Source organism: Podarcis erhardii (genome assembly GCF_964252035.2).
Source record: "Podarcis erhardii genome assembly, chromosome: 13".
In the NCBI taxonomy this organism is placed as follows: Eukaryota; Metazoa; Chordata; class Lepidosauria; order Squamata; family Lacertidae; genus Podarcis; species Podarcis erhardii.
This window is the reverse complement of record NC_138502.1, coordinates 54,231,917-54,254,834: the sequence shown is the minus strand read 5'-3', so window position 1 is coordinate 54,254,834 and position 22,918 is coordinate 54,231,917. Positions and strand designations below refer to the sequence as shown.

Genomic DNA, 22,918 nt, shown 5'->3' with positions numbered 1-22,918 from the left:
TTTGTCTTGGGAGGAGCACTAAACTTAGCCACATCATAATTCAATCTCTTTGCCAGTAGCTGATCCACCTTCACAGGGGACAAAATGTGTGACTGGTGCAGTTTTTATGGCCATCTGGCAGCTGATGACATTTGGGAGGTGTACATGTTGTTCGAAAACAGTTGTCAACCTTTGTCCCACTTGCATCCCAGCCATCCCACTTGGAGAGCAGCACATGGCTTTGGGGTGCAGCCAAGCAGAGGATTGTCCCTCCTGGCATCAGCTTCCTCGACCTTTCAGCCCCCAAAGATGTTTCCACACAAAGTGAAAAACAAATATTCCAAGATGAACTTCCAAAGGTGCAGCTTTGGGAAATCCTTGCAGTAGTATTTGAAAAGGCATAGAATCCTAGAATCCTAGAGTTGGAAGAGACCACAAGGGCCATCGAGTCCAACCCCCTGCCAAGCAGGAAACACCATCAGAGCACTCCTGACATATGGTTGTCAAGCCTCTGCTTAAAGACCTCCAAAGAAGGAGACTCCACCACACTCCTTGGCAGCAAATTCCACTGTCAAACAGCTCTTACTGTCAGGAAGTTCTTCCTAATGTTTAGGTGGAATCTTCTTTCTTGTAGTTTGGAACCATTGCTCCGTGTCCGCTTCTCTGGAGCAGCAGAAAACAACCTTTCCCCCTCCTCTATGTGACATCCTTTTATATATTTGAACATGGCTATCATATCACCCCTTAACCTCCTCTTCTCCAGGCTAAACATGCCCAGCTCCCTTAGCCGTTCCTCATAAGGCATCGTTTCCAGGCCTTTGACCATTTTGGTTGCCCTCCTCTGGACACGTTCCAGTTTGTCAGTGTCCTTCTTGAACTGTGGTGCCCAGAACTGGACACAGTACTCCAGGTGAGGTCTGACCAGAGCAGAATACAGTGGCACTATTACTTCCCTTGATCTAGATGCTATACTCCTATTGATGCAGCCCAGAATTGCATTGGCTTTTTTAGCTGCCGCGTCACACTGTTGGCTCATGTCAAGTTTGTGGTCAACCAAGACTCCTAGATCCTTTTCACATGTACTGCTCTCAAGCCAGGTGTCACCCATCTTGTATTTGTGCCTCTCATTTTTTTGCCCAAGTGCAATACTTTACATTTCTCCCTGTTAAAATTCATCTTGTTTGTTTTGGCCCAGTTCTCTAGTCTGTCAAGGTCGTTTTGAAGTGTGATCCTGTCCTCTGGGGTGTTAGCCACCCTTCCCAGTTTGGTGTCATCTGCAAATTTGATCAGGATACCCTTGAGTCCATCATCCAAGTCGTTGATAAAGATGTTGAATAAGACCGGGCCCCAGACAGAACCCTGTGGCACCCCACTAGTCACTCTTCTCCAGGATGAAGAGGAACCATTGATGAGCACCCTTTGGGTTCAGTCAGTCAGCCAGTTACAAATCCACTGAGTGGTAGCATAGTCAAGACCGCATTTTACCAGCTTCTTTACAAGAATATCATGGGGCACCTTGTCAAATGCCTTGCTGAAATCAAGGTAGGCTACATCCACTGCATTCCCTTCATCTACCAGGCTTGTAATTCTGTCAAAAAACGAGATCAGGTTAGTCTGACATGACTTATTTTTCAGAAATCCATGCTGACTATTGGTGATCACAGCATTCCTTTCTAGGTGCTCACAGACGGTTTGCTTAATGATCTGCTCCAGAATCTTCCCTGGTATTGATGTCAGACTGACTGGGCGGTAATTATTTGGGTCCTCTCTTTTCCCCTTTTTGAAAATTGGGACAACATTTGCCCTCCTCCAGTCTGCCGGGACTTCTCCTGTTCTCCAGGAATTCTCAAAGATGACTGCCAGTGGTTCTGAGATCACATCTGCCAGTTCTTTTAATACTCTTGGATGCAGTTCATCTGGCCCTGGAGACTTGAATACATCTAAACTAGCCAAGTATTCTTGTACTATCTCCTTAGTTATTCTGAGCTGTGTTTCCTCTGCTGAATCATTTGCTCCAAATTCTTCAGGTCGGGCATTGTTTTCTTTATTGGAGAAGACTGAGGCAAAGAAGGCATTGAGGAGTTCAGCCCTTTCTGTGTCCCCTGTTTGCATTTCACCATCTTCTCCTCTGAGTGACCCCACGGTTTCTTTGTTCTTCCTTTTGCTACGAACATACCCATAAAAGCCTTTTTTGTTGCTTTTAACCTCTCTAGCAAGCCTGAGTTCATTCTGTGCTTTAGCTTTTCTGACTTTGTGTCTACACGTGCTGGCTATTTGTTTGAATTCCTCTTTGGTGGTTTCCCCCCTTTTCCATTTTTTGTACACCTCCTTTTTTAATCTTAACTCAGTTAAAAGTTCTTTAGATAGCCACCCTGGCTTCTTTAGGCACCTTCCATGTTTCCGTCTCCTTGGTATTGCCTGAAGTTGTGCTTTTACTATCTCCCTCTTAACAAACTCCCAGCCATCATGAACTCCCTTTCCTTTTAGTATTACTGTCCATGGGATTTCACCCAGCACTTCCCTAAGTTTTATGAAGTCGGCTTTCTTAAAGTCAAGAAATTGAGTCCTGGTATGCTTGGCTGCTCCTTTCCGCTGTATAGTAAACTTCAGAAGAGCATGATCACTCGCGCCTAATGATCCTTCCACTTCTACCCCACTAACCAGGTCATCAACATTGGTTAGGACCAGATCTAAAATGGCTGTTCCTCTTGTTGCTTCTCCCACTTTCTGGACAACGAAGTTGTCTGCAAGGCCAGTGAGGAATCTGTTTGACCTTATGCTCTTGGCTGAGTTTGACATCCAGCAAATATCCGGGTAATTGAAGTCCCCCATTACTACTATCTCCCTTCCTTTTGCATGCTTGGCCATCTGTTCCAGGAAGGCATCGTCTATGTCCTCCGTTTGGCTTGGGGATCTATAGTAAACTCCCACAATGAGGTCCCTGTTATTCTTCTCTCCCTTAATTTTGACCCAAATGCTCTCACTTTGGCTTTGAGGTTCTAAATCTTGGATCTCTTCACAGGTATACACATCCCTGACATATAACGCCACTCCTCCTCCTTTCTTGTCTGGTCTGTTTCTCTGAAATAGATTGTATCCCTCCATTATTACATTCCAGTCATGGGACTTATCCCACCAGGTTTGAAGGCATGAAGGCATGAAGACATCAGTTGGTTTAAAATAGGCTTAAAATAGTTAAATTCCCTAAGAAGTGTGCACCAAATTGGGGAATCCCTGGAAAAGTTATTTGCTAGTATTTATATCATCCTTCCCCTGCCCACTTCTAAATGTGATGTCTGAAGTGGCTTATAAACACAGTGCAAAGTTTAAAAGCAACATGTTGGACGTTTTTGAGATATTAAAACAATGATATTATTAAAACTATACCAAAGCACAGTAATGAAGCAGAAAAAGTAATAGCTAACAGGGAAAGCAGGTGAAAACAAAAGAACCAAAGGCTGTTATCTAATACCCTCTTACCCGGGAGTAAACCCTTTGAATTTGATGGGGCTTACCTTTGAATAGGCACACACAACAGAAAAATCATGAGCTCACAGTTTGACAGAAGTTCCTAATAGTGATAACCTGAACTAATGTGGCAGGGAATTCCGCATGCCAGTTCTACATATAGGCAAGGTTCTGTGTGTACCTAATTTGTGCTCCTGTACAAGTTGCCTTTGTTCATGTTTCAAGTTGGTAAAAACAGAAACTGCATTCTTTGCTAGGATGACAATTCTGTGGCAAGAGGCTAAGCATTCCATAACTCACATAAATTTAAGATTTGCTGTCCTTATTTTGCAGTATTTATTTCATTACCTTTGAGTTCTATTAGCTTGTAGTGCATGGAGCACAGAGCAGGCATGATGACATCATCTGCAGTGATGCTAAGCTGATTGACACTCATTGTTCTGCCTAGTGCATGAGGTGATAAGGAGGCTTTCAAGTTCTACTATTGTGTGCAACAGATTAACAAAGCAAAAGTTGGAGAAGGAAGGAAATAATCAGAGGCTTGCTCCTTCATTCCTTTTCTTTGATGAGGTTCCTACTTCATGCAAGCAACTTCAGCAATTGGCTTTGAGGGTCATCACAACGAGCTGCTGTCTTCAACATTTTACCACTACCCTCCTGCTGAGGCCATAAAGGCTAGGATCTTACGCTCTCACTTTTAAAAGAAATAAATCAGAGACAGAGGAGCCATGGGGGAGAGGAACCTGTGCTGGGTTCTAACTCTCACTCCCCATAACCAGTTGGCAGTTCTGGCTGATGGGAAGGAGTCCAGCAACATTTGCCAGGCTGCAGATGCTTCCCATCCCTAGTTCAGTGGGTTGAAAAAGGACCTGTTTCTGTTCTGTACGTCTCCCAAACTTTATTGAAGCAGGAATACAGATAGATGTTTCGGGGGGACCCCCCCCCCAGTCAGTGGTTACTTCTTGATGTATTGCCTGGTCAAAGGAGGTGGCCGATGCAATAATGAGCCACTCTTTCCCTGCCCCCCCCCTCCTGCTGCAAACTATCATCACGTTACCATGCAAATGAGGGGGGTTGTTTTGACTGCTTTTTTTGGCCTGGCTCAGGACCAAGCAAATCTGAAGTTTACCTTCTTCACAGCAACAGCTGCCAAGCTCCTTCTCAGACTACAGCGGCTGCGCCTGGATGGGTGCGGTGATTCTCTAGTTCTTGAGAATGAAGAAAGGGGGTTTGTAGATTGGGCCGCTTGGTGGTGAGGGGGCTCCTTGGCTCAGAGAGGCTGGTAAGTGGCAAAAACCAAAGGAAGCTCGTATTTCTGCTAATGGTTATTTGTTTGTTTATGGTGCAGAGCAACTTCTACAGTCACCATAGAAATATGTCTAGAGTTGAATTTGGCAGGGGGTGGAGAAGAAAGTGCCCTCCATGTCCCAGAGACCCCTGTGAAGAGGGGCTGGTTGTTAAGCCACTCTGGGAATCGTAGCTCTGGGAGGGGAATAGAAGTCTCCTAACAACTCTCAGCAAACTACAGCTCCCAAAATTCTCTGGGAGAACCCATGACTGTTTAAAGCACTTTAAAAGTATGAGGTGAAGGTGGCCTTACTTAGGAGTAAGTCTTATTGAATTCAGTGGGATTTTTCATATAAACATCAATTTTTCCCCTCTATGCTGTTTAACATCTACATGAAACCACTGGGTGGGGTTATCCGGAGGTTTGGAGTACGTTGTCAGCAGTATGCTGATGACACTCAGCTCTATTTCTCCTTTACATCTGCAGTGGAAGTGCTGGACTAGATGAGAGCCAACAAAGTGAAGCTCAATCCAGATAAGACGGAGGCACTGTTAGTGGGTGGTTCCTGTCAGGGAACTGCCATCGGAGCCAGAGGAGGAGGGAGGGCTCCAGAGGGATGCCGGAGAGCGTCCCAGGAGGGAGAGAGGCAGCCCATCTGCGGGGGAAGGAAATCAGCGTAGCACCAGTGGAGAAGGGGGGCAGATGGGGGAATCGGTGAGGAGGCTCCATGACTCCTCGCCGGAGACCAACAGGGAGAGCGCGGGTCCTCCACTGCCCACACCCTCCCTGCACAGAAGACTTCCGCGCAGGGAGAGTAGGAGGAGACTTGGCGTCAAAGAACTTCTTTGCTGGAAGAAGTTCAAGAAACGCCCACTGACGGATTCTGCCAGCGATTGAGACAGCCACGGATGGGTGGCTGTCCGGACAGAAAGGGTTCACCCAGGTGACTCAGCCAGGTGTGGCGACGACTTGCGCACGAGCAACCCCTAGAACCATTACAGTTCCCTAGACCAGATGGGTGGGAGATCACTTGCTCTTGATGGGGTTACACTTACTCTGAAGGAGCAGGTTCGTAGCTTGAGGGTCCTCCTGAATCCTTGAGGCTCAGGTGGCCTCAGTGGCCCAGAGTGCCTTCCATCAGCTTCGGCTGGTGGCCCAGCTACGCCCCTATCTGGACAGGGACAGCCTGACTTCAGATACTGGTGTATCTGAAGAAGTGTGCATGCACACGAAAGCTCATACCTAGAACTAACTTAGTTGGTCTTTAAGGTGCTACTGGAAGGAATTTTTTTATTTTGTTTTGAGCCTGACTACTGTTCTCTATGTTCTGGTAACCTCAAGGTTAGATTACTGAAATGCGTTCTAAGTAGGGCTTCCTCTGAAGATGGTTCGGAAACTTCAGATGGTGCATAAATTTGGTGGCCAGGTTGCTCACCAGAGGAAGACGGTTTGAGCATCTTACACCGATCCTGGTCCAACTGCACTGGCTACCAATTAGTTTCCAGGCCCAAATCAAAGTATGGTTTTGACCTATAAAGCCTTAAGCGGCTCAGGACTGCAAGACCTCAAGGACAGTCTCTCTCCATATAACTGACCTGGACCACCTCCTCCTCCTCCTCCTCATATTTAGGTACAGCAAACTAAATATGACATAATAGTTATCACTGAAACCTGGTGGGATAAGTCCCACAACTGGAATGTAATAATGGAGGGATACAATCTATTTCAGAGAAACAGACCAGACAAGAAAGGAGGAGGAGTGGCGTTATATGTCAGGGATGTGTATACCTGTGAAGAGATCCAAGATTTAGAACCTCAAAGCCAAAGTGAGAGCATTTGGGTCAAAATTAAGGGAGAGAAGAATAACAGGGACCTCACTGTGGGAGTTTACTATAGATCCCCAAGCCAAATGGAGGACATAGATGATGCCTTCCTGGAACAGATGGCCAAGCATGCAAAAGGAAGGGAGATAGTAGTAATGGGGGACTTCAATTACCCAGATATTTGCTGGATGTCAAACTCAGCCAAGAGCATAAGGTCAAACAGATTTCTCAGTGCTGGGTGAGATCCCATGGACAGTAATACTAAAAGGAAAGGGAGTTCATGATGGCTGGGAGTTTGTTAAGAGGGAGATAGTAAAAGCACAACTTCAGGCAATACCAATGAGACGGAAACATGGAAGGTGCCTAAAGAAGCCAGGGTGGCTATCTAAAGAACGTTTAACTGAGTTAAGATTAAAAAAGGATGTGTACAAAAAATGGAAAAGGGGGGGAACCACCAAAGAGGAATTCAAACAAATAGCCAGCATGTGTAGACACAAAGTCAGAAAAGCTAAAGCACAGATGAACTCAGGCTTGCTTGAGAGGTTAAAAGCAACAAAAAAGGCTTTTATGGGTATGTTCGTAGCAAAAGGAAGAACAAAGAAACCGTGGGGTCACTCAGAGGAGAAGATGGTGAAATGCAAACAGGGGACACAGAAAGGGCTGAACTCCTCAATGCCTTCTTTGCCTCAGTCTTCTCCGATAAAGAAAACAATGCCCGACCTGAAGAATTTGGAGCAAATGATTCAGCAGAGGAAACACAGCCCAGAATAACTAAAGAGATAGTACAAGAATACTTGGCTAGTTTAGATGCATTCAAGTCTCCAGGGCCAGATGAACTGCATCCAAGAGTATTAAAAGAACTGGCAGATGTGATCTCAGAACCACTGGCAGTCATCTTTGAGAATTCCTGGAGAACAGGCGAAGTCCCGGCAGACTGGAGGAGGGCAAATGTTATCCCTATTTTCAAAAAGGGGGAAAGAGAGGACCCAAATAATTACCGCCCAGTCAGTCTGACATCAATACCAGGGAAGATTCTGGAGCAGATCATTAAGCAAACAGTCTGTGAGCACCTAGAAAGGAATACTGTGATCACCAATAGTCAGCATGGAAATAAGTCATGAAAATAAGTCATGTCGGACTAACCTGATCTCGTTTTTGACAGAATTACAACCCTGGTGGATGAAGGGAATGCAGTGGATGTAGCCTACCTTGATTTCAGCAAGGCATTTGACAAGGTGCCCCATGATATTCTTGTAAAGAAGCTGGTAAAATGCGGTCTTGACTATGCTACCACTCAGTGGATTTGTAACTGGCTGACTGACCGAACCCAAAGGGTGCTTATCAATGATTCCTCTTCATCCTGGAGAAGAGTGACTAGTGGGGTGCCACAGGGTTCTGTCTTGGGTCCGGTCTTATTCAACATCTTTATCAACGACTTGGATGATGGACTCAAGGGCATCCTGATCAAATTTGCAGATGACACCAAACTGGGAGGGGTGGCTAACACCCCAGAGGACAGGATCACACTTCAAAACGACCTTGACAGATTAGAGAACTGGGCCAAAACAAACAAGATGAATTTTAACAGGGAGAAATGTAAAGTATTGCACTTGGGGAAAAAAAAATGAGAGGCACAAATACAAGATGGGTGACACCTGGCTTGAGAGCAGTACATGTGAAAAGGATCTAGGAGTCTTGGTTGACCACAAACTTGACATGAGCCAGCAGTGTGACGCGGCAGCTAAAAAAGCCAATGCAATTCTGGGCTGCATCAATAGGAGTATAGCATCTAGATCAAGGGAAGTAATAGTGCCACTGTATTCTGCTCTGGTCAGACCTCACCTGGAGTACTGTGTCCAGTTCTGGGCACCACAGTTCAAGAAGGACACAGACAAACTGGAACGTGTCCAGAGGAGGGCAACCAAAATGGTCAAAGACCTGGAAACGATGCCTTATGAAGAACGGCTAAGGGAGCTGGGCATGTTTAGCCTGGAGAAGAGGAGGTTAAGGGGTGATATGATAGCCATGTTCAAATATATAAAAGGATGTCACATAGAGGAGGGAGAAAGGTTGTTTTCTGCTGCTCCAGAGAAGTGGACACGGAGCAATGGTTCCAAACTACAAGAAAGAAGATTCCACCTAAACATTAGGAAGAACTTCCTGACAGTAAGAGCTGTTTGACAGTGGAATTTGCTGCCAAGGAGTGTGGTGGAGTCTCCTTCTTTGGAGGTCTTTAAGCAGAGGCTTGACAACCATATGTCAGGAGTGCTCTGATGGTGTTTCCTGCTTGGCAGGGGGTTGGACTCGATGGCCCTTGTGGTGTCTTCCAACTCTATGATTCTATGATTCTAAGAGGTCCGGAGGGTGGCAACACGAGAACGGGACCTTTTCTGCAGTGGCTCCCTGCTTGTGAAATGCTCTCCCCAGGAAGGTTCATCTGGTGCCTTCATTATACACCTTTAGGTGCCAGACAAAAATGTTCCTCTTCAACCAGGCCTTTGGCCAATTAATATTCTACAGCCTTTTAAATGTGCTTGTGGGAATGGTGGGGGTATCTGTTTGGTTTGTTCTTAGTGTTCTTATGTATTTTGTGTTTCTTATATTGTAATTTTATGTTGTGAACTGCCTTGAGATCTACAGATGAAGGGTAGTTTACAGATTTAATAAACAAAAATAATAAAAATAATAAATGTTAAAAGCAAATGAATCCCCAAAAAGAATCTCCACCTTGAATTGGCTGCCTGTAGTAAGCTGACACCCCCATGGACCAGCGCCTAGGATTGTGCTGGACATGACATTGATCTCGTGGGAGGCAGGATTGGGGGGGGGGCGAGGTAGAGGAGAGGGATGGGCGTGTGTCCTAAAGTGACACGTCGGTGTCTGTGCCCCTGAGACATTTTGTTGTCAGGGGCCAAAGTGGAGACATTATGCTCCCCTCTGCAATTCCATATACAGCCTCCCCTTACGCGGGGCTTAAGTTCTGGGGCCCTGCACACATAAGTGAAATTGAGTAAAGTGGGGATTGCAAGGTAAGGACACACACACACACAGAGACTCCCTCTAGAAATTGCTGGGGGCCGCTGCCTGGCCTGTTCCAAGCCTCCCCTCAGTTGGGCTACTATCCCTGAGCAAGGGAAGGCCAATTTATTTCTCCATTTATTTCTCAGCAACCTGTGTAAATGCTGGTGGGATGCACGTCAGGGGGAGGGGGTGCCTGTTCCAAAGCTGAGCAGATTGCCCCTCAGAATCTGCCCCCGAGGTGGCTGCCTCCCTCCACCTGACAGAAAGGCTGCCCCTGCCCCCGTCCTTCCAGGCATGACAGGTGTCTCTGTGCTGAAGCTCTTGCTCCAGGAGGCGGGGGTGTTGCCTTATGCTCAGGCCATGGCACAGGAGAACTGGCAGACTTTGCTGCTTTTGGGGGCTGCTTTTGGAGAATGAAAATTGTTATGTACTGAAGTTCTCACCGTGGGCCAGCAGGGGGATACTGTAGATAGTTTTCACTCAGGTCCACATATGCAAATAACGGATTGAAAGTGACGTTCAGTGATTGGATAGTTACAGAAAGTGTTACAGTTGCAATCTAGTGGAGCTCTATATAAGCAGGCTGGCTGAACCCTTCAGTTCAGTTCTGTTCTGGCCTGTGAATAAACAAGAGCTGTCTGAAGAATTGCTGTGTCGTCTGATATGTTCACCCACAACTTAACAAAAATAGCTCATGTTTCAAGAGCCCCTCTGGCTCAGCCGCAGGACCTGGCAGCAGAGAGATAGATCAGCGAAGAGATTCCATTGGCTGCAATATAAAATACTGTAAGAGGTGGATCTTTCCTGGAGCAAAGGCCTGCTATGTGTTGTTGTGTCTCTTTTTAAGTGAAGGTCTTGGGGCAGCAGTTCTACAGTGTGGTGGATGCTGTTGTTGTCTGTGTTTGTGCATGTATCTGGCCCATATGGTCCTTGGAATTCCTCTTAACTTGATCATGGGGTCAGAGCTGAGGAAAGCTCTTTTTCAGTTTTGAGGGGCCCAGTATCAATTTATTTGTGTGTTTATAATTCTGTGGTGAGAGCTTGCATTTAATAAAAGCTTGTGGGGGAGGCAGCTGATGCAGCAGCAGCAGAACAGATTTTTTAAAATGCAAAATTATCCATTTTGCTGCTGGCTTTTCAATGCTGGCGGGGGCTGTAGTTTGTCTGGAGAGCACCAGGTTGCCAAAGGTGACCTTAGGTTAACTTTCAGAACTCTAGAAGTATGTGTTTGTGTGTGTGGTTTTTCCTACTACCACCTGTAAATATTCTTCTCTCTTTCCACCCCCATCCAGGATTTCTGAATGGTCCTGCTAGCTTTTTTCTCTTTGCTGACTTTGGCCTGGTTAGTTTGGACCAAAATGGCAAACTACCCAAGGAAACTGGTCGTGGAAGGGCCTGCCCCAGATCAGTCACTTCCTTCCGAAACTCTGGATCTTCCCACCAATGGATCCCCCCTCCAACTCTCCAAAGCTTGTGGGTCGCAGCCCCCGCTGATGGGGCCCAGCCAGGACTCTGAAGATGCCTCACCGCAGTGCCCTCCTCTAAGCACGCAGGCCTCTGTGGGTGCCCCTAAGCAGCCAGAACACCCCTCCTGCCCCTGCAAGCCCCCAATTCCCCAGTCTGCCTCAGGTCATTTGGCCCAGGGCTCCCCAGCCACGGAGTCGGGGAGGCCTCTCAGCCGGGTCATCGTCCCTTCCTCAGGCCAGTCGCTGAGGCAAATGCGGTCCCTCTCAGGAGAGGAACCAGAGAGCAGCCAGGCCCAACTGAGGCGCCAAGCAATGACCAAGTTTGTGCTGGGCTCTTTCGAAGACAACTCTTCTGATGACGAGCTTGTGGCTGGATCCTTCAAAATGGCGGGCAGGAGGAGGAGCAGCTTGGCCAGCGTCGGGTCCTCGTCCTCCGTGGATTCCTCGCCGCTGATCTCCCTGTCGGAGACCAGTGGGATGATGAGGTAAGCATCATGGCAGCCAGAGAGCCTGCTGGCAGCTGGGCCAGGCAAAAGCTTGTTTGAGCATGGCATGTGAAACGGGCACAATATGAGATCCTGTGCTCTCTGTCTTTCCTAACTTATGCCAAAGCCCCCTCTCCTTCTGATTCACAGCAGTCTATCCCTCCTTTGCAGCTGAATGCCTATGACCTTAAGCAGCTTCCCCAACCCCATACCCTCAATAAGTTTTGGCTTACAGCTCATGTCCACCCAGCCAGCACGGCCACGTTCCCCCCAAAGGATGCTTCGTCCTTCTGGGGCTGATAAGAGCTGGAGGGCACCAGGTTGGGGAAGGCTGAGCTTTAAAGGATGGGATGAGGAGCTTGTGGCCTCCGAATGTTGCTGGACTCCAACTCCCATGAGCCCCAGCTAGTGAGGCCAAGTGGCCCAGGATGATGGGAGTGGGAGTCTCAAAAACAGGCCTGCCAGCCACATTCTGCTTTGACGGGGGGTGGGGCATCTTCTTGGTGGTGGCACATGCTGGGCTCCTTTGGGAGGAAGGGAAGGATACAAATGGAGTAAATAAACATATGAAGGAACCAAAAGGCAGAGAAGAAGCTCCTGGCTCCTCCTTTGTTCAGTTCAAGATACAGGCCAAGAGATTTCTCTGTGCCTTTTCCCTCTTCTTTTATTTTTTGGCAAACTGATTTTTTATTTGCTATGCTCCTTGCTTGTTACTCCAACTGTTGAAGTTGTGGCTTAAAAAAAAGTCTTTCATTTTGAGATGCTGAGGTCTCTTTCATTGTATGTCAGTTTAGAAATGTTTTTTTATGCTTGACTACTGCAATGCGCTCTACGTGGGGCTACCTTGGAAGGTGACCCGGAAACTACAACTAATCCAGAATGCGGCAGCTAGACTGGTGACTGGGAGCGGCCGCCAAGACCACATAACACCGGTCTTGAAAGACCTACATTGGTTCCCAGTATGTTTCTGAGCACAATTCAAAGTGTTGGTGCTGACCTTTAAAGCCCTAAACGGCCTCGGTCCAGTATACCTGAAGGAGCGTCTCCACCCCCATTGTCCAGCCCAGACACTCAGGTCCAGCTCCAAGGGCCTTCTGGCGGTTCCCTCACTGCGAGAAGCAAAGCTACAGGGAACCAGGCAGAGGGCCTTCCCGGTAGTGGCCCCTGTCCTGTGGAACGCCCTCCCACCAGATGTCAAAGAGAACAACAACTACCTGACATTTAGAAGACATCTGAAGGCTGTTCAGGGAAGTTTTTAATGTGTGACATTTTAATGTATTTTTAATCTTTGTTGGAAGCTGCCCAGAGTGGCTGGGAAAACCCAGCCAGATGGGCGGGGTGCAAATAAATTATTATTATTATTATTATTATTATTATTATTATTGATTTAAAATTTAGACGTGGTTTCTGAAAGACGAAAATAGGTGATATGAAGAGGTAACAATCTCCAGAGTAGCTCAGCTTCATGGTAGCTCAGCATCCAGCCAAAGCCAGAACTTTTCTGTTTAAGAAATCCAGCACTCCCATTAACGACCCCCTTCTTAGTTCAGCCGAGGTCTTGGCTTGCAGCCAGTGGTGGATTTAGGTAATTTTAGATTGTGGACTTAAGGTTCTTTGGGGTCCCTTCTTGGGCATTGATGATTCTAATGGGTGGTGGCTGGAGGGCGGCAGCACTCTCCAGATAATAATGTATGCCTCACTCACTACAAATGGCCTTATGGGGTGGGGGCATTAAAAGGCCATGTGCATTGCTCACCAACCTGCATTGAGCATCCAGCATTTTTTGGCTCAAGGCTCCAAGGGCAGGGACTCATCCACATTTCTGTTTGCCCCATGATTTCCATTCACAGGTCCAAGAGGTTTTCGTTTTGTGCTGCCGCTTTTCCTGGGAAAACCTGAATGTCAATCTGCAGAAAACCCAACTGGAATTTGTTCCAATTCAGCAGTAAGCAGTGGGTTTTCCAGGAAAAGTGGCAGGACAAAAGATGAACCTCTCTGACCCTTGAATAGAAATCACAGGAGTAACAGAAATGTGGAGGAGCCCTTGCCTGTACCCTGTACCAGCTGCATAGCAGAAAAGGCAGGCACAGCTCTCTGCTTCATGTTAGTAAAAGTTAACTGTTAAAGTCCCCGACATTTCCTAACAGCAAGGAGTGGTGAGTGAAAAGAGAGAAGAGCAGCGAGTTCAGATCCTGAAGCTGATGGAACTGTGTAGATGATGTGTAGATGGGGCAGAGGGAATCACCTGTTTGTTTGTTTTTCAGACGAGAAATTATTGTTGCTTATTTATTGAATTTATATCCCTCACTTCCTCCCCAAAGAGCCCAGGGTGGCAAACAGATGGGCCATTTAAAACAAAAGCAAGGTAAATGTTTTAAAACGGGTTAAAACAGTCTAAAAAGAACTACAATTGAAAACATCTAAAATCAGTTACAGTTAAGAACATTCCAAAAGCAGTTAACCAAAAAGATAAAAAACATTCTTCCACCCAGTGATCTTAGGGTTGCCTGGAACAGTGAGAGCCAGTGTGGTGCCACTGTTTGGAGTGTGGCTCCAGGAGCTGGAAGACCAGGGTTCGAATCCCCACTCAGCCATGAAGCTCCCTGGCTGCCCTTGGGCCTGTCACTCAGCCCACGCCACCCCACAGGGCTGTTGTGAGGGTGAAAGGGGGGAGGGGAGCATTATGTACACCACCTTGAGCTCCTTGGAGAGAAAAAAGGTGGAATATAAAGGGCATCAATTAATAATTGTAATTCTTTAGTCACCAAATGCCTGGCCAAGCAGGAAAGTTTAAAAATTGCTCCTGAAAATAAATAATGATGGACGCAGATGCACCTGACTAGGGAGGGCATCACTGAAAAGGCTCCCTCACGGGCTGGTGAGAATCGGAGGGCCTCTGCTGGAGCCACCACCAACCAGCTCAACCAATCGTAGGGTCCGAGATGCTTGGTAATGTATTCCAGATACCCATAGTCTATTTATTATCTGGTGTTTCACAGATCTATATCCTGCTTCTATTTTTTTTTTTTAAGAGAACCTCTTCTGAAGCAGTGTCACACAATAAGCCTTAATGTCCACAAGGACACATTTTATTTTTAAACACAGGCAAACACATTAGCTACAAGTTGTTCCCAAAGCCTTCCAGGGTTGCTGATAAGCAGAGGACAAAAGGCCTGATTAGGACAAAGGACAAAGGACTGTTTCTTGGGGGGGGGGCAGGCCCCTTGCCTCCCTCTTGCTGCTGCTCTCCTGTTGCAATGGGGGGGGGGACTATGTAGTGACACGTAGAAATGGTGAAGGGGTTTTGCAGCCCTGGGGGTCTCTTGCGCAGGGGACTCTTGGCAACGAGGAAAGCGACCACTTGGATTTCAGTGAGAAGCAAACCCCACATGCCTTCCGTGAGTCTGTCAAGCCAGTGGTGGAGTCCAGCAAAAGTTTCCCGTTGGTCAGGCGATGAGCTTTCTGCAGGTGCCTGGCTGGTGTAGCAGGAACCCCCCCCCCACCCCAATCATTCTGTTTGTATAAACTTCACACTCACACACTACATACGCCACATTTCTGTTATAAATTCATAGAAAATCAACCATACATTGGATTTGCACTGTTTCACTTTTATTTTACTCCATATGACAAGAACTAACAAAGGGGGGTGACTTAGTCCTGGTCAGCCATAATCCCTTCACTGTCTCAGCACATAAACAGGAGCCCTGCCCATGCCAACCCTGATGATCCCAGACAGAAGACAATCAAGATCACAAAGAACTTGCATATGGGAGTGGATTCAGCATGGACTGAAACAAAGGACACTGATCAGATCTTCCCTCAGGGGGCAGGAAACTGCCAACTCCCCTCTGTCACCTGGAAAGTACTCATGGGGAGGGGGAAAGGGGGAACCAGCCAGGTGACAAGACACTCAGGTTACCACCAACTCCTCCCTCAGCCCCTCCTTTCTGTAATGTATGCATGATGTTTCTGGGGGTGGGCTTGACCTAGAGGAGGGGAATTTCAAAAGTTTTTATAAGACCTTGCACACTATTCTTCTGGGTCTTTCCTCTCTCCTGCAGGTGAGGGGAGCACCCTGTTGCAACAGTTCAATAAAGGCCAAGCCTACAGGCTGCTGTTTTGCTCCAAGTTAGCCTGGTTGGTGTCTTGGTTTTGTCCAAGGGAGCCCTCGGATTTTTCCTGCAACACTGGTCCCTATCAGAGGCGGGACTTGGGCTGAGCCACCAGAGCAGGTTTGCCGCCTCAGTGTAAAGGGGGACGTGGTTTTCTCCCCCCCCCCCCGCGCTGAATTTATTTGTTGTGTTTCTCTCCCCCGTTTTTCTCCCAGAAGCTCAAGGTGACCCACATGGTGCCATCTCTCCTCCCCACAGCCCTGCCAGGTAGGCTCGGCCGGGACCTGCCCAAGGGAGCTTCATGGCGGGGGGGGGGAGGGATTTGAACCCTGGGCTCTCCAGGTACTAATCCGACACTAATCGGGCTCTGCTGCGCACAAGACCTGGGTGTCCTTTGGCTTCGCCTGCCTAGGAGAGGGTTGCGTGCGCGTCTTTGGGACTCCGCCCGGGGGCCTCCTTCTCTGCGGCGTCTCGGGGCCCTTTTCCTCGGCTGAGCCGCTTGGTGCTGCTCGAGCGCTTGCTGGCGCTTTGCCCCCAGGGGAGCAACAGGCGGCAGCAAGGGAGCGGCAGCAGCAGCAGGAGGAGGCGGGGGCGGGGCGGGGGCGGAGGAGGCTGCCTCGGGGGCCCCTTCTGGGGGGCTCCCGGCAGAAGCCCCCCCGGGCAGGACGGCAGAGGAAGGCGGAGCCGACCGGAGCTGCTCCGGGGGCCTTTGGAGGTCAGTCCTGGGGGGCGGGCCGGGGACTTGGTCCCCGGGAGAGGGCCGAGACTTGGCGGCTGAAGTCCGGAGGGGCTCTCGGACCCCCTTGGGGTCCCCTTCAGCCGGGGAGGGGAGGCGGCAGCTGCCCTGCCCGGACGGGCAAGTCCTTTCCCCCAGCTTAAGAGGTGTTTTCAGGCACCTGCCTGGCAGAAGAGGGCCTGGCTTTCTGCAGTCGATGTTTCCCGCGTGGGGTTTTCCGAAGTGCCAGAGGTCAGGCGGGGGCTTGCAGAAGCCCTTTCCTCTGCTTTATTGCACCCCTGGGTGTTTGGGAGCCTCCCGTGCATTGGGGGAGTGGATTCTCCAGATTCTCCCGCTTCTTCGTTTTGGTCAGCAAAGATTGTGCAGGTGTGTGTTTCGAAAACTGCTGTGGCCGGAAAAGCTCCTAGATGGAGTTTCCCATTTCCAAAACAAAATCCACGTTTCTTGTGTGACGTCACTGTGTTTCCCACCCTTGACCCTTGCTTGCCTCTTCCATTTTAAAGCTTTCTTGCCCTCTTCCCTCCCTGCCCGCACTGCGTTTTACTTTTAAACATCCAGTTTGGAAAGTGAGGGGGGGACTAATTTCACAGCATCTTGTCAGGTTAGTTGATCTTCCTTTCCCCTTGCTTTCCCTGCCTGTCATCTAAAAATTGGGTTAAGTTTTTGCCAAAAGCAGAAATAAGCAAAATTGTGTGCCCGCCTTGGGAGTACATGGGAGACACTGATTCCAGTATAATTTATCCTGATTTATTTTTATTTAATGAAGGTTTTGATTTACTTCAATAAACATATCAATATAGTAAAAATAACATAAGTGCATCAAAGCAGCATAGTATAGAATCATAGATCTGTAGAGTTGGAAGGGATCCTGATGGTAATCTAGTCCAGCTCCCTGCAGTGCAGGGATCATCTAGATCATGAATGACAGAGGGCCATCCAACCTCTGCCTAAAAACCTCCAAGGCTATTTCTGGGGGAGACTTAATATTAGGTTGGTAAAGTACTTAAGACCATTATGAAAACCAAAATTCACATGGTGCTGTGGAGAGGGAGTCCTTTGTATCAGTATTTCTGCTGTATATAAGGGAACTCAGGGTCCTCCTGAATTCTTTTGGCACCACACTATTTATGAGTCCCCCGCCCCAAATTTGCATATTTTTATAGCAAAACAAAATTTGTAAATTCTGATTTATAAGGCTTTGAGTGTGAGTTGTTTAAATGTGTCATGCATTGCATATTGCGTGAAGCAGTTGGAAAGGTGGCTTTAAAATAAATTAATTCTCTAAATATATGTTATTAAGATTCTTTTCTCTTCCCTTCCCCCCTCCCCCACCCCACAAAATGCACCACTCAAAATGTGGGTTTAGCTACTAGGGTCCCACAGCGCAGCTGTGTTTCCCCAGTCAGAGGGTGGCATGGCCGGATGTTTGCCCGGGCCCCTGTCTCCTGATGAGAAGACCCTCTGACCAAGCAGGGCTTCCATTTCCTCTTGCACAGATTATCTGAGAAGGTCAAGTGCAGTTGAAGAGAGCTCACACTTTGTATGTCCCAACTCTGGAGAGGAGCTTTTGAGGGAGGGGGCAAGCCCCAGGGCCCCAGGATCCTGCAGCCTGCAGTCTGCATTAGATAGGGACTAGACTGCCTGCCTCTGTGACAAGAGATTTCAAAGGGTTTACCCTCTAGGGGTCCATGCATCCCAACAAAACTATGGCCTGACGAACTTGACTAAATGACTGCGTGGGGTGGAGATACATTTTTCATATTGCTTTGCGACTGCTTATACTTTCTTTTTGAAATGCCAATTAGTCCAGGTTCAGATTTGTATATGAAAGGGCACATTACCCCTTCCCCCATCCCCCAAAGGCTGAGGTCACTGCAAGATGACCATCAAGAGAAATTTGCTAAAGTTACTGGAGATCTGTCTGTTTCTTGAAGACTGAAGAGTTCTGTGAGTGTGGGGTGTTTGTGTTTGGAAATATATACCCTAGCGGAGTGCTCATGTTCATGAGCCTGTCATTCTTTCCAAGAGGGGATTTCCACTCCTCCTTTTTCTCTCTCTCCCCGCTTCCATTTTTCATTCTTCTTTTCCAGCTGGCACTCAAATGTTCTGTGGCTTCTGGACTGCTCAGCATTCATGGGGGGAGCCAGCGGTGGGAGCAGTTTCCTCTTGTCTTAACTCACCACCTGTGTTTGCTATCGGAAGGAGTGGTTATTAATTTTTATTTTGATGATTAGGCTAAATTCCCAGTCAAAACTGCCTCACTCACTTTTTGTCCTTTGCTCCGGATGGTGTTTGTTGCCCCCCTCCCCGGCCTAATCTTGCCCGGCAGCTGCATTTCTGGGAGGACTGAGGCCAGCCCTGCAAGCACTTGGCGAGAGGCAAGGAGATAGCAGCAAGGAGCAGAAGCTGAGTGGCAAGCTGCCCTCCTTTGCCTCTCCTTAGTTAGGGGGGCATACGGAAGGTGAGAATTTGGGTAAGGATTGCCTGGGTCAGGCCAAGTCTTGCTTAACCCAGCCTTCTGTTTCCAGCTCACCAGCAGCAGCCCTCCTCTCCTTGTGCCCAGCATTTGGCATTATTTGGTGGTATGATGTGCTTGCACATGGAGGCTCCCTCTAAGATCTCACTTCCCTTTGTCACCTTTTAAAGCCACCATGTAAGCTAGTCATCATCACTAGGGGGGTGAATTCTGCCACTAGGTTGCATGTTGTGTCCTGAATAGGCCACCAATTTGTTTCACTGTGGTGACATTTCATTCACATAGAGACAGAGCGAAGGGAGTCTTCCTGGTCTCAAACCAGCAGCCTTGAGGCTGGTGACTCTTTGCTCTTGGCACTGCATTGGGAGAAGACCTGCTGGGTGTCCTTGTGGTCAGACATAGACAATTTCTTCTGCAGCTTTCAAACGAGTTCTCCAAAGTTTATAGATCACAAACACATTTCTGAGCCAGCCTACACTTGGTGAGTCATTTTGGTCTGAAAAGAGGAGAAAAACAACAACAAGAAATGTGGAATTATTCAGTACTTGTCACCTGGAGGGCATTTCTGGTTCGCCCTTGATAACCAGAGGAGCGGTGGTTTGAAAGCTTGCTCCTCCTTGAGCTGCCCTTCTGGTTCCAAGGAGTTGCTGCCTGTGACTCCTGCTTCCTATCAGTCCTACCAGGTCAGCCTCCCCTCTTAATTTCCCTCCGTCTTCTCCCCCCTTCCAGACCCAGCATGTCGGGGATGCACCTGACCAAGAAGGGGCGTGAGCAAAGGAAGCTAGACTTGCACAGGGACTTCACGGTGGCCTCGCCTGCGGAGTTTGTGACTCGTTTTGGAGGAAACCGTGTCATTGAAAAGGTAGCATCCCCAGAGAAGGGTAGCACATCAGGGGGTTTGCGACCATGGCTGGGTTTCTTGTGGGCTTCTAAAAGATATCTCCAGGAGGGTATGCATAGTCGCCCTCTTTGGGCATAAGGTGCAGAGCTCAAATGCAAATTTTTCATAGAATCACAGAGTTGCAGAATTGGAGGGGACGCCAAGGGTCATCTAGCCTAGCCCCCTGCAGTGCAGGAATCACTGCTAAAGAATCCTTGACAGATGACCATCCAACCTTTGTTTAAAAACCTCCAAGGAAGGTTGGGTCCACCACCATATTTGTATCACTTTTCATTCATTTTTCTTTCCATTTTTAAGAAGACCAAGACACTCTTTTGCACAGAGTTTTGGGTTTGGAGGATGAGGTTAGACTATCGCGCTCTCTCTCCCCCCCCCCCAATTTAATATTTGTGCATTACATGGTTTCATTGTACTAAGCTTTATGGAACCCACCCTGGAACCCTATGGTGAAGGGTGGGCTTAATAAATACTTAAGGGTATATAGTAAGTAGGTCATCATCAGGGGCACCAACTCCTAGAGCAGGGGTCAGCAAACTTTTTTAGCCGTGTGCCAGTCCACCATCCCTCAGACCATGTGGGGGGCCCGACTATATTTTGGAAAAAAATTAAATGAACGAATTCCTATGCCCCACAAATAACCCAGAGATGCATTTTAAATAAAAGCACACATTCTACTCATGTAAAAACACGCTGATTCCTGGACTGTCCGCAGACCGGATTTAGAAGGCGATTGGGCCGCATCTGGCCCACGGACCTTAGGTTGCCTACCCCTGTCCTAGAGGCTGAGCTCTTTTAGGCCCCTTCCAATTTTTTTTGGGGGGGGGGACGGCCCTCCACCAATCTTCAGTGCAGCCCGAGGTTGAGAACGGCTGCTTTAAAGTGTAGGGTGTGAATGTGGCCCACACTTCTCTTGTAGTCTTTGGAGGAGGGATTGGGGTGCTCTCCATTCTCCAGCTGGAAATCTTTCCAGGATTAGCTGCTTAGATGCTTCAGTTGAGATTCTTGCATCGCAGGGGGTCCCTTACAACTCTGTGATTCCATGATTCTAACAATAATCAGTAACAAACATTACCTGTGTGTGGTTTCTTCCCAGGTCCTTATTGCCAACAATGGCATTGCGGCCGTGAAGTGCATGCGCTCTATCCGTCGCTGGGCCTATGAGATGTTCCGCAATGAACGGGCCATTAGATTCGTGGTCATGGTGACACCCGAAGACCTCAAAGCAAATGCAGGTAAGCAGCGAGAGTGTGGCCGCCCTGTCTCTGCATGCACATTCAGCACTGCAAATAATTCTACCGTTACAATTTTTCAGAGTATATAAAAATGGCCGACCAGTATGTGCCAGTCCCCGGAGGAACGAATAATAACAATTATGCCAACGTAGAATTAATTGTGGATATTTCAAAAAGGATTCCAGTGCAGGTAAGGTCTGAAATGCTCTATCTGCCTCTTTCCTGTTCCGGAGAACAAGACAACAGAACAGTTTTGGTTTGGCGGCTTTGAGGATCAGTTGTTTACAACAGGTGTGTAGCTCTTGAGCTTGCTTCCTTGGAGTGCTTTCCGCAGCCTTTTGTGTTTGGATCCTCCGTGTGTCTGCCATGAAACCTCCATGCAATGCAAAGGATTTCTGGGGACAGATAGAGAGACTCTGCTGGCTCAGGCAGCGGGTGCTCTGGGTGGGGAATGGCAATAAGGTGGCTCTGCGACCCTCTGCACTCTCAACCGGTTTCCCTCCTCGGAATTAAAGCCCTTGGAAAGCAACTTAAGCAGTATTCTGGGAACTGTAGTTTGCTAAGGGTGCTGAGAGTTGTCAGGAGACCCCTGTTCTCCTTCCAGAGCTGCAGTTTCTAGAGTGGTTTAATAGTCAATCCCTCTTCACAGAGAACTCGGGATTTGTAGCTCTGGGAGAGAATGCACCCATAACAAACTACATCTCCCAGACTTCTTTGGGGGAAGCCAGGACTGTTTAGAGTGGTATCCCGTTGCTTTAAATGCATGGTGTGAAGGTGGCCAAAGCTCCTCTGCTCCCCTTGGGGAGTTCTCTGCAATACGCCTCTCTTGTAGTCTTTGGGCTCTGTAGGGCAGATCTTGAGTCCAAGCAGCTGTTTATGGATCTGACGTCTGTTTCTTAAATGCTTTCATTGCAGGCTGTTTGGGCTGGTTGGGGACACGCATCGGAAAATCCAAAACTTCCAGAATTGCTTCACAAACACGGCATTGCTTTTCTAGGTAGGCATTCTTTCGTGCAGGGGTCCCTACTATTTTGACAGTGGGCACAACAGCGTCTCCTAAGATTCCTTTGGAGGAAAACTGGGGGGGGGGTGGCTTTTGAAGGTACAATCTTCTTTTTTGCCGGGTTTATTTGGGGACAGGGTCAGTGTTTTGCTTGTTTTATGAGATGTGTTTTTGCCAATTTCTCCTCCTGTGAATTGATATTTTGTGGTGTGCATGGCAGAATCTTAGATTTCCAAAAGACTGACATGGGGAGCTGGCTCAGTGTCTTTGAAATGCATGCTGCTGTGTACCTGTTAATATGGCTGATTTCAAGGTTGTTTATGCACTGAGAGATTGCTCTGTGTGTGTCCACATGGATACAAAAATAGACAATTGTCTGCTGTAGTAAATTGCAAAACTGGGGCCACAAGACGAGCACCAGCTCCTCCTGTGTTATATCCTGTATAGCACTACAGACTGTAAGCTGCCTGGGGCAGGGACCTGTCCTCTTGCATGTTGGTGGCACTGTTAAATGGGCAGATGCAGGATGAGTCGTGTGCCAACCTGCCTGTTGGAACAGGAGCACTGATGGAGTTTCTGTGGTGCAGAAACTAAAAACAAGCAGCGTGCGGAGCGAGTGTAAGCAAGGGAGCTCTGCTGGGCTCCTTGTGGGGCCTCTCCTGGCTGCTTCCTTACGCTCTTCCAATCCTGCCTACGAACGGATGGGCTCTCATGCTGTTGTGCGAGGGGACCATCCGTCCCGCTGGGCCTTGCCCAAGTAAGTACAGTTCTTGCTGGTTTCTTCCTGCACTTACCCCAGGACGACTTGTTCTGTTTTGCCAGGCCCGCCCAGTGAAGCCATGTGGGCTCTGGGGGACAAAGTGGCTTCCACCATTGTGGCCCAGACGGTCCATATCCCCACATTGCCTTGGAGTGGAAGTGGTAA

General features: G+C 48.1%; 1 protein-coding gene and 1 long non-coding RNA gene across 7 annotated transcripts in view; one reads left to right on the top strand and one right to left on the bottom strand.

The window, feature by feature from the left end:
* The window catches only part of LOC309327364, a 53,341-nt gene that overhangs the window by 23,251 nt on the left and 7,172 nt on the right, over positions 1-22,918 (bottom strand). The gene's annotated exons all lie outside the window — the stretch shown is intronic.
* The window catches only part of ACACB (acetyl-CoA carboxylase beta), a 68,337-nt gene continuing 49,997 nt past the window's right edge, over positions 4,579-22,918 (top strand). For 2 of the 6 annotated variants that reach the window (XR_014150497.1, XM_081836489.1), the window contains exons 1-7: positions 4,579-4,729; positions 10,872-11,530; positions 19,587-19,719; positions 20,852-20,990; positions 21,071-21,180; positions 21,906-21,987; positions 22,816-22,914. Coding sequence is in view for 4 of the 6 variants with exons in the window: in XM_081836489.1 (XP_081692615.1) it covers positions 10,881-11,530; positions 19,587-19,719; positions 20,852-20,990; positions 21,071-21,180; positions 21,906-21,987; positions 22,816-22,914 (1,213 nt within the window). In the remaining 2 variants the exon portion in view is untranslated. The remainder of the gene's footprint in view (positions 4,730-10,871; positions 11,531-19,586; positions 19,720-20,851; positions 20,991-21,070; positions 21,181-21,905; positions 21,988-22,815; positions 22,915-22,918) is intronic. The other 4 variants (XM_081836488.1, XM_081836486.1, XR_014150496.1 and 1 more) reach the window with 3 other exon arrangements.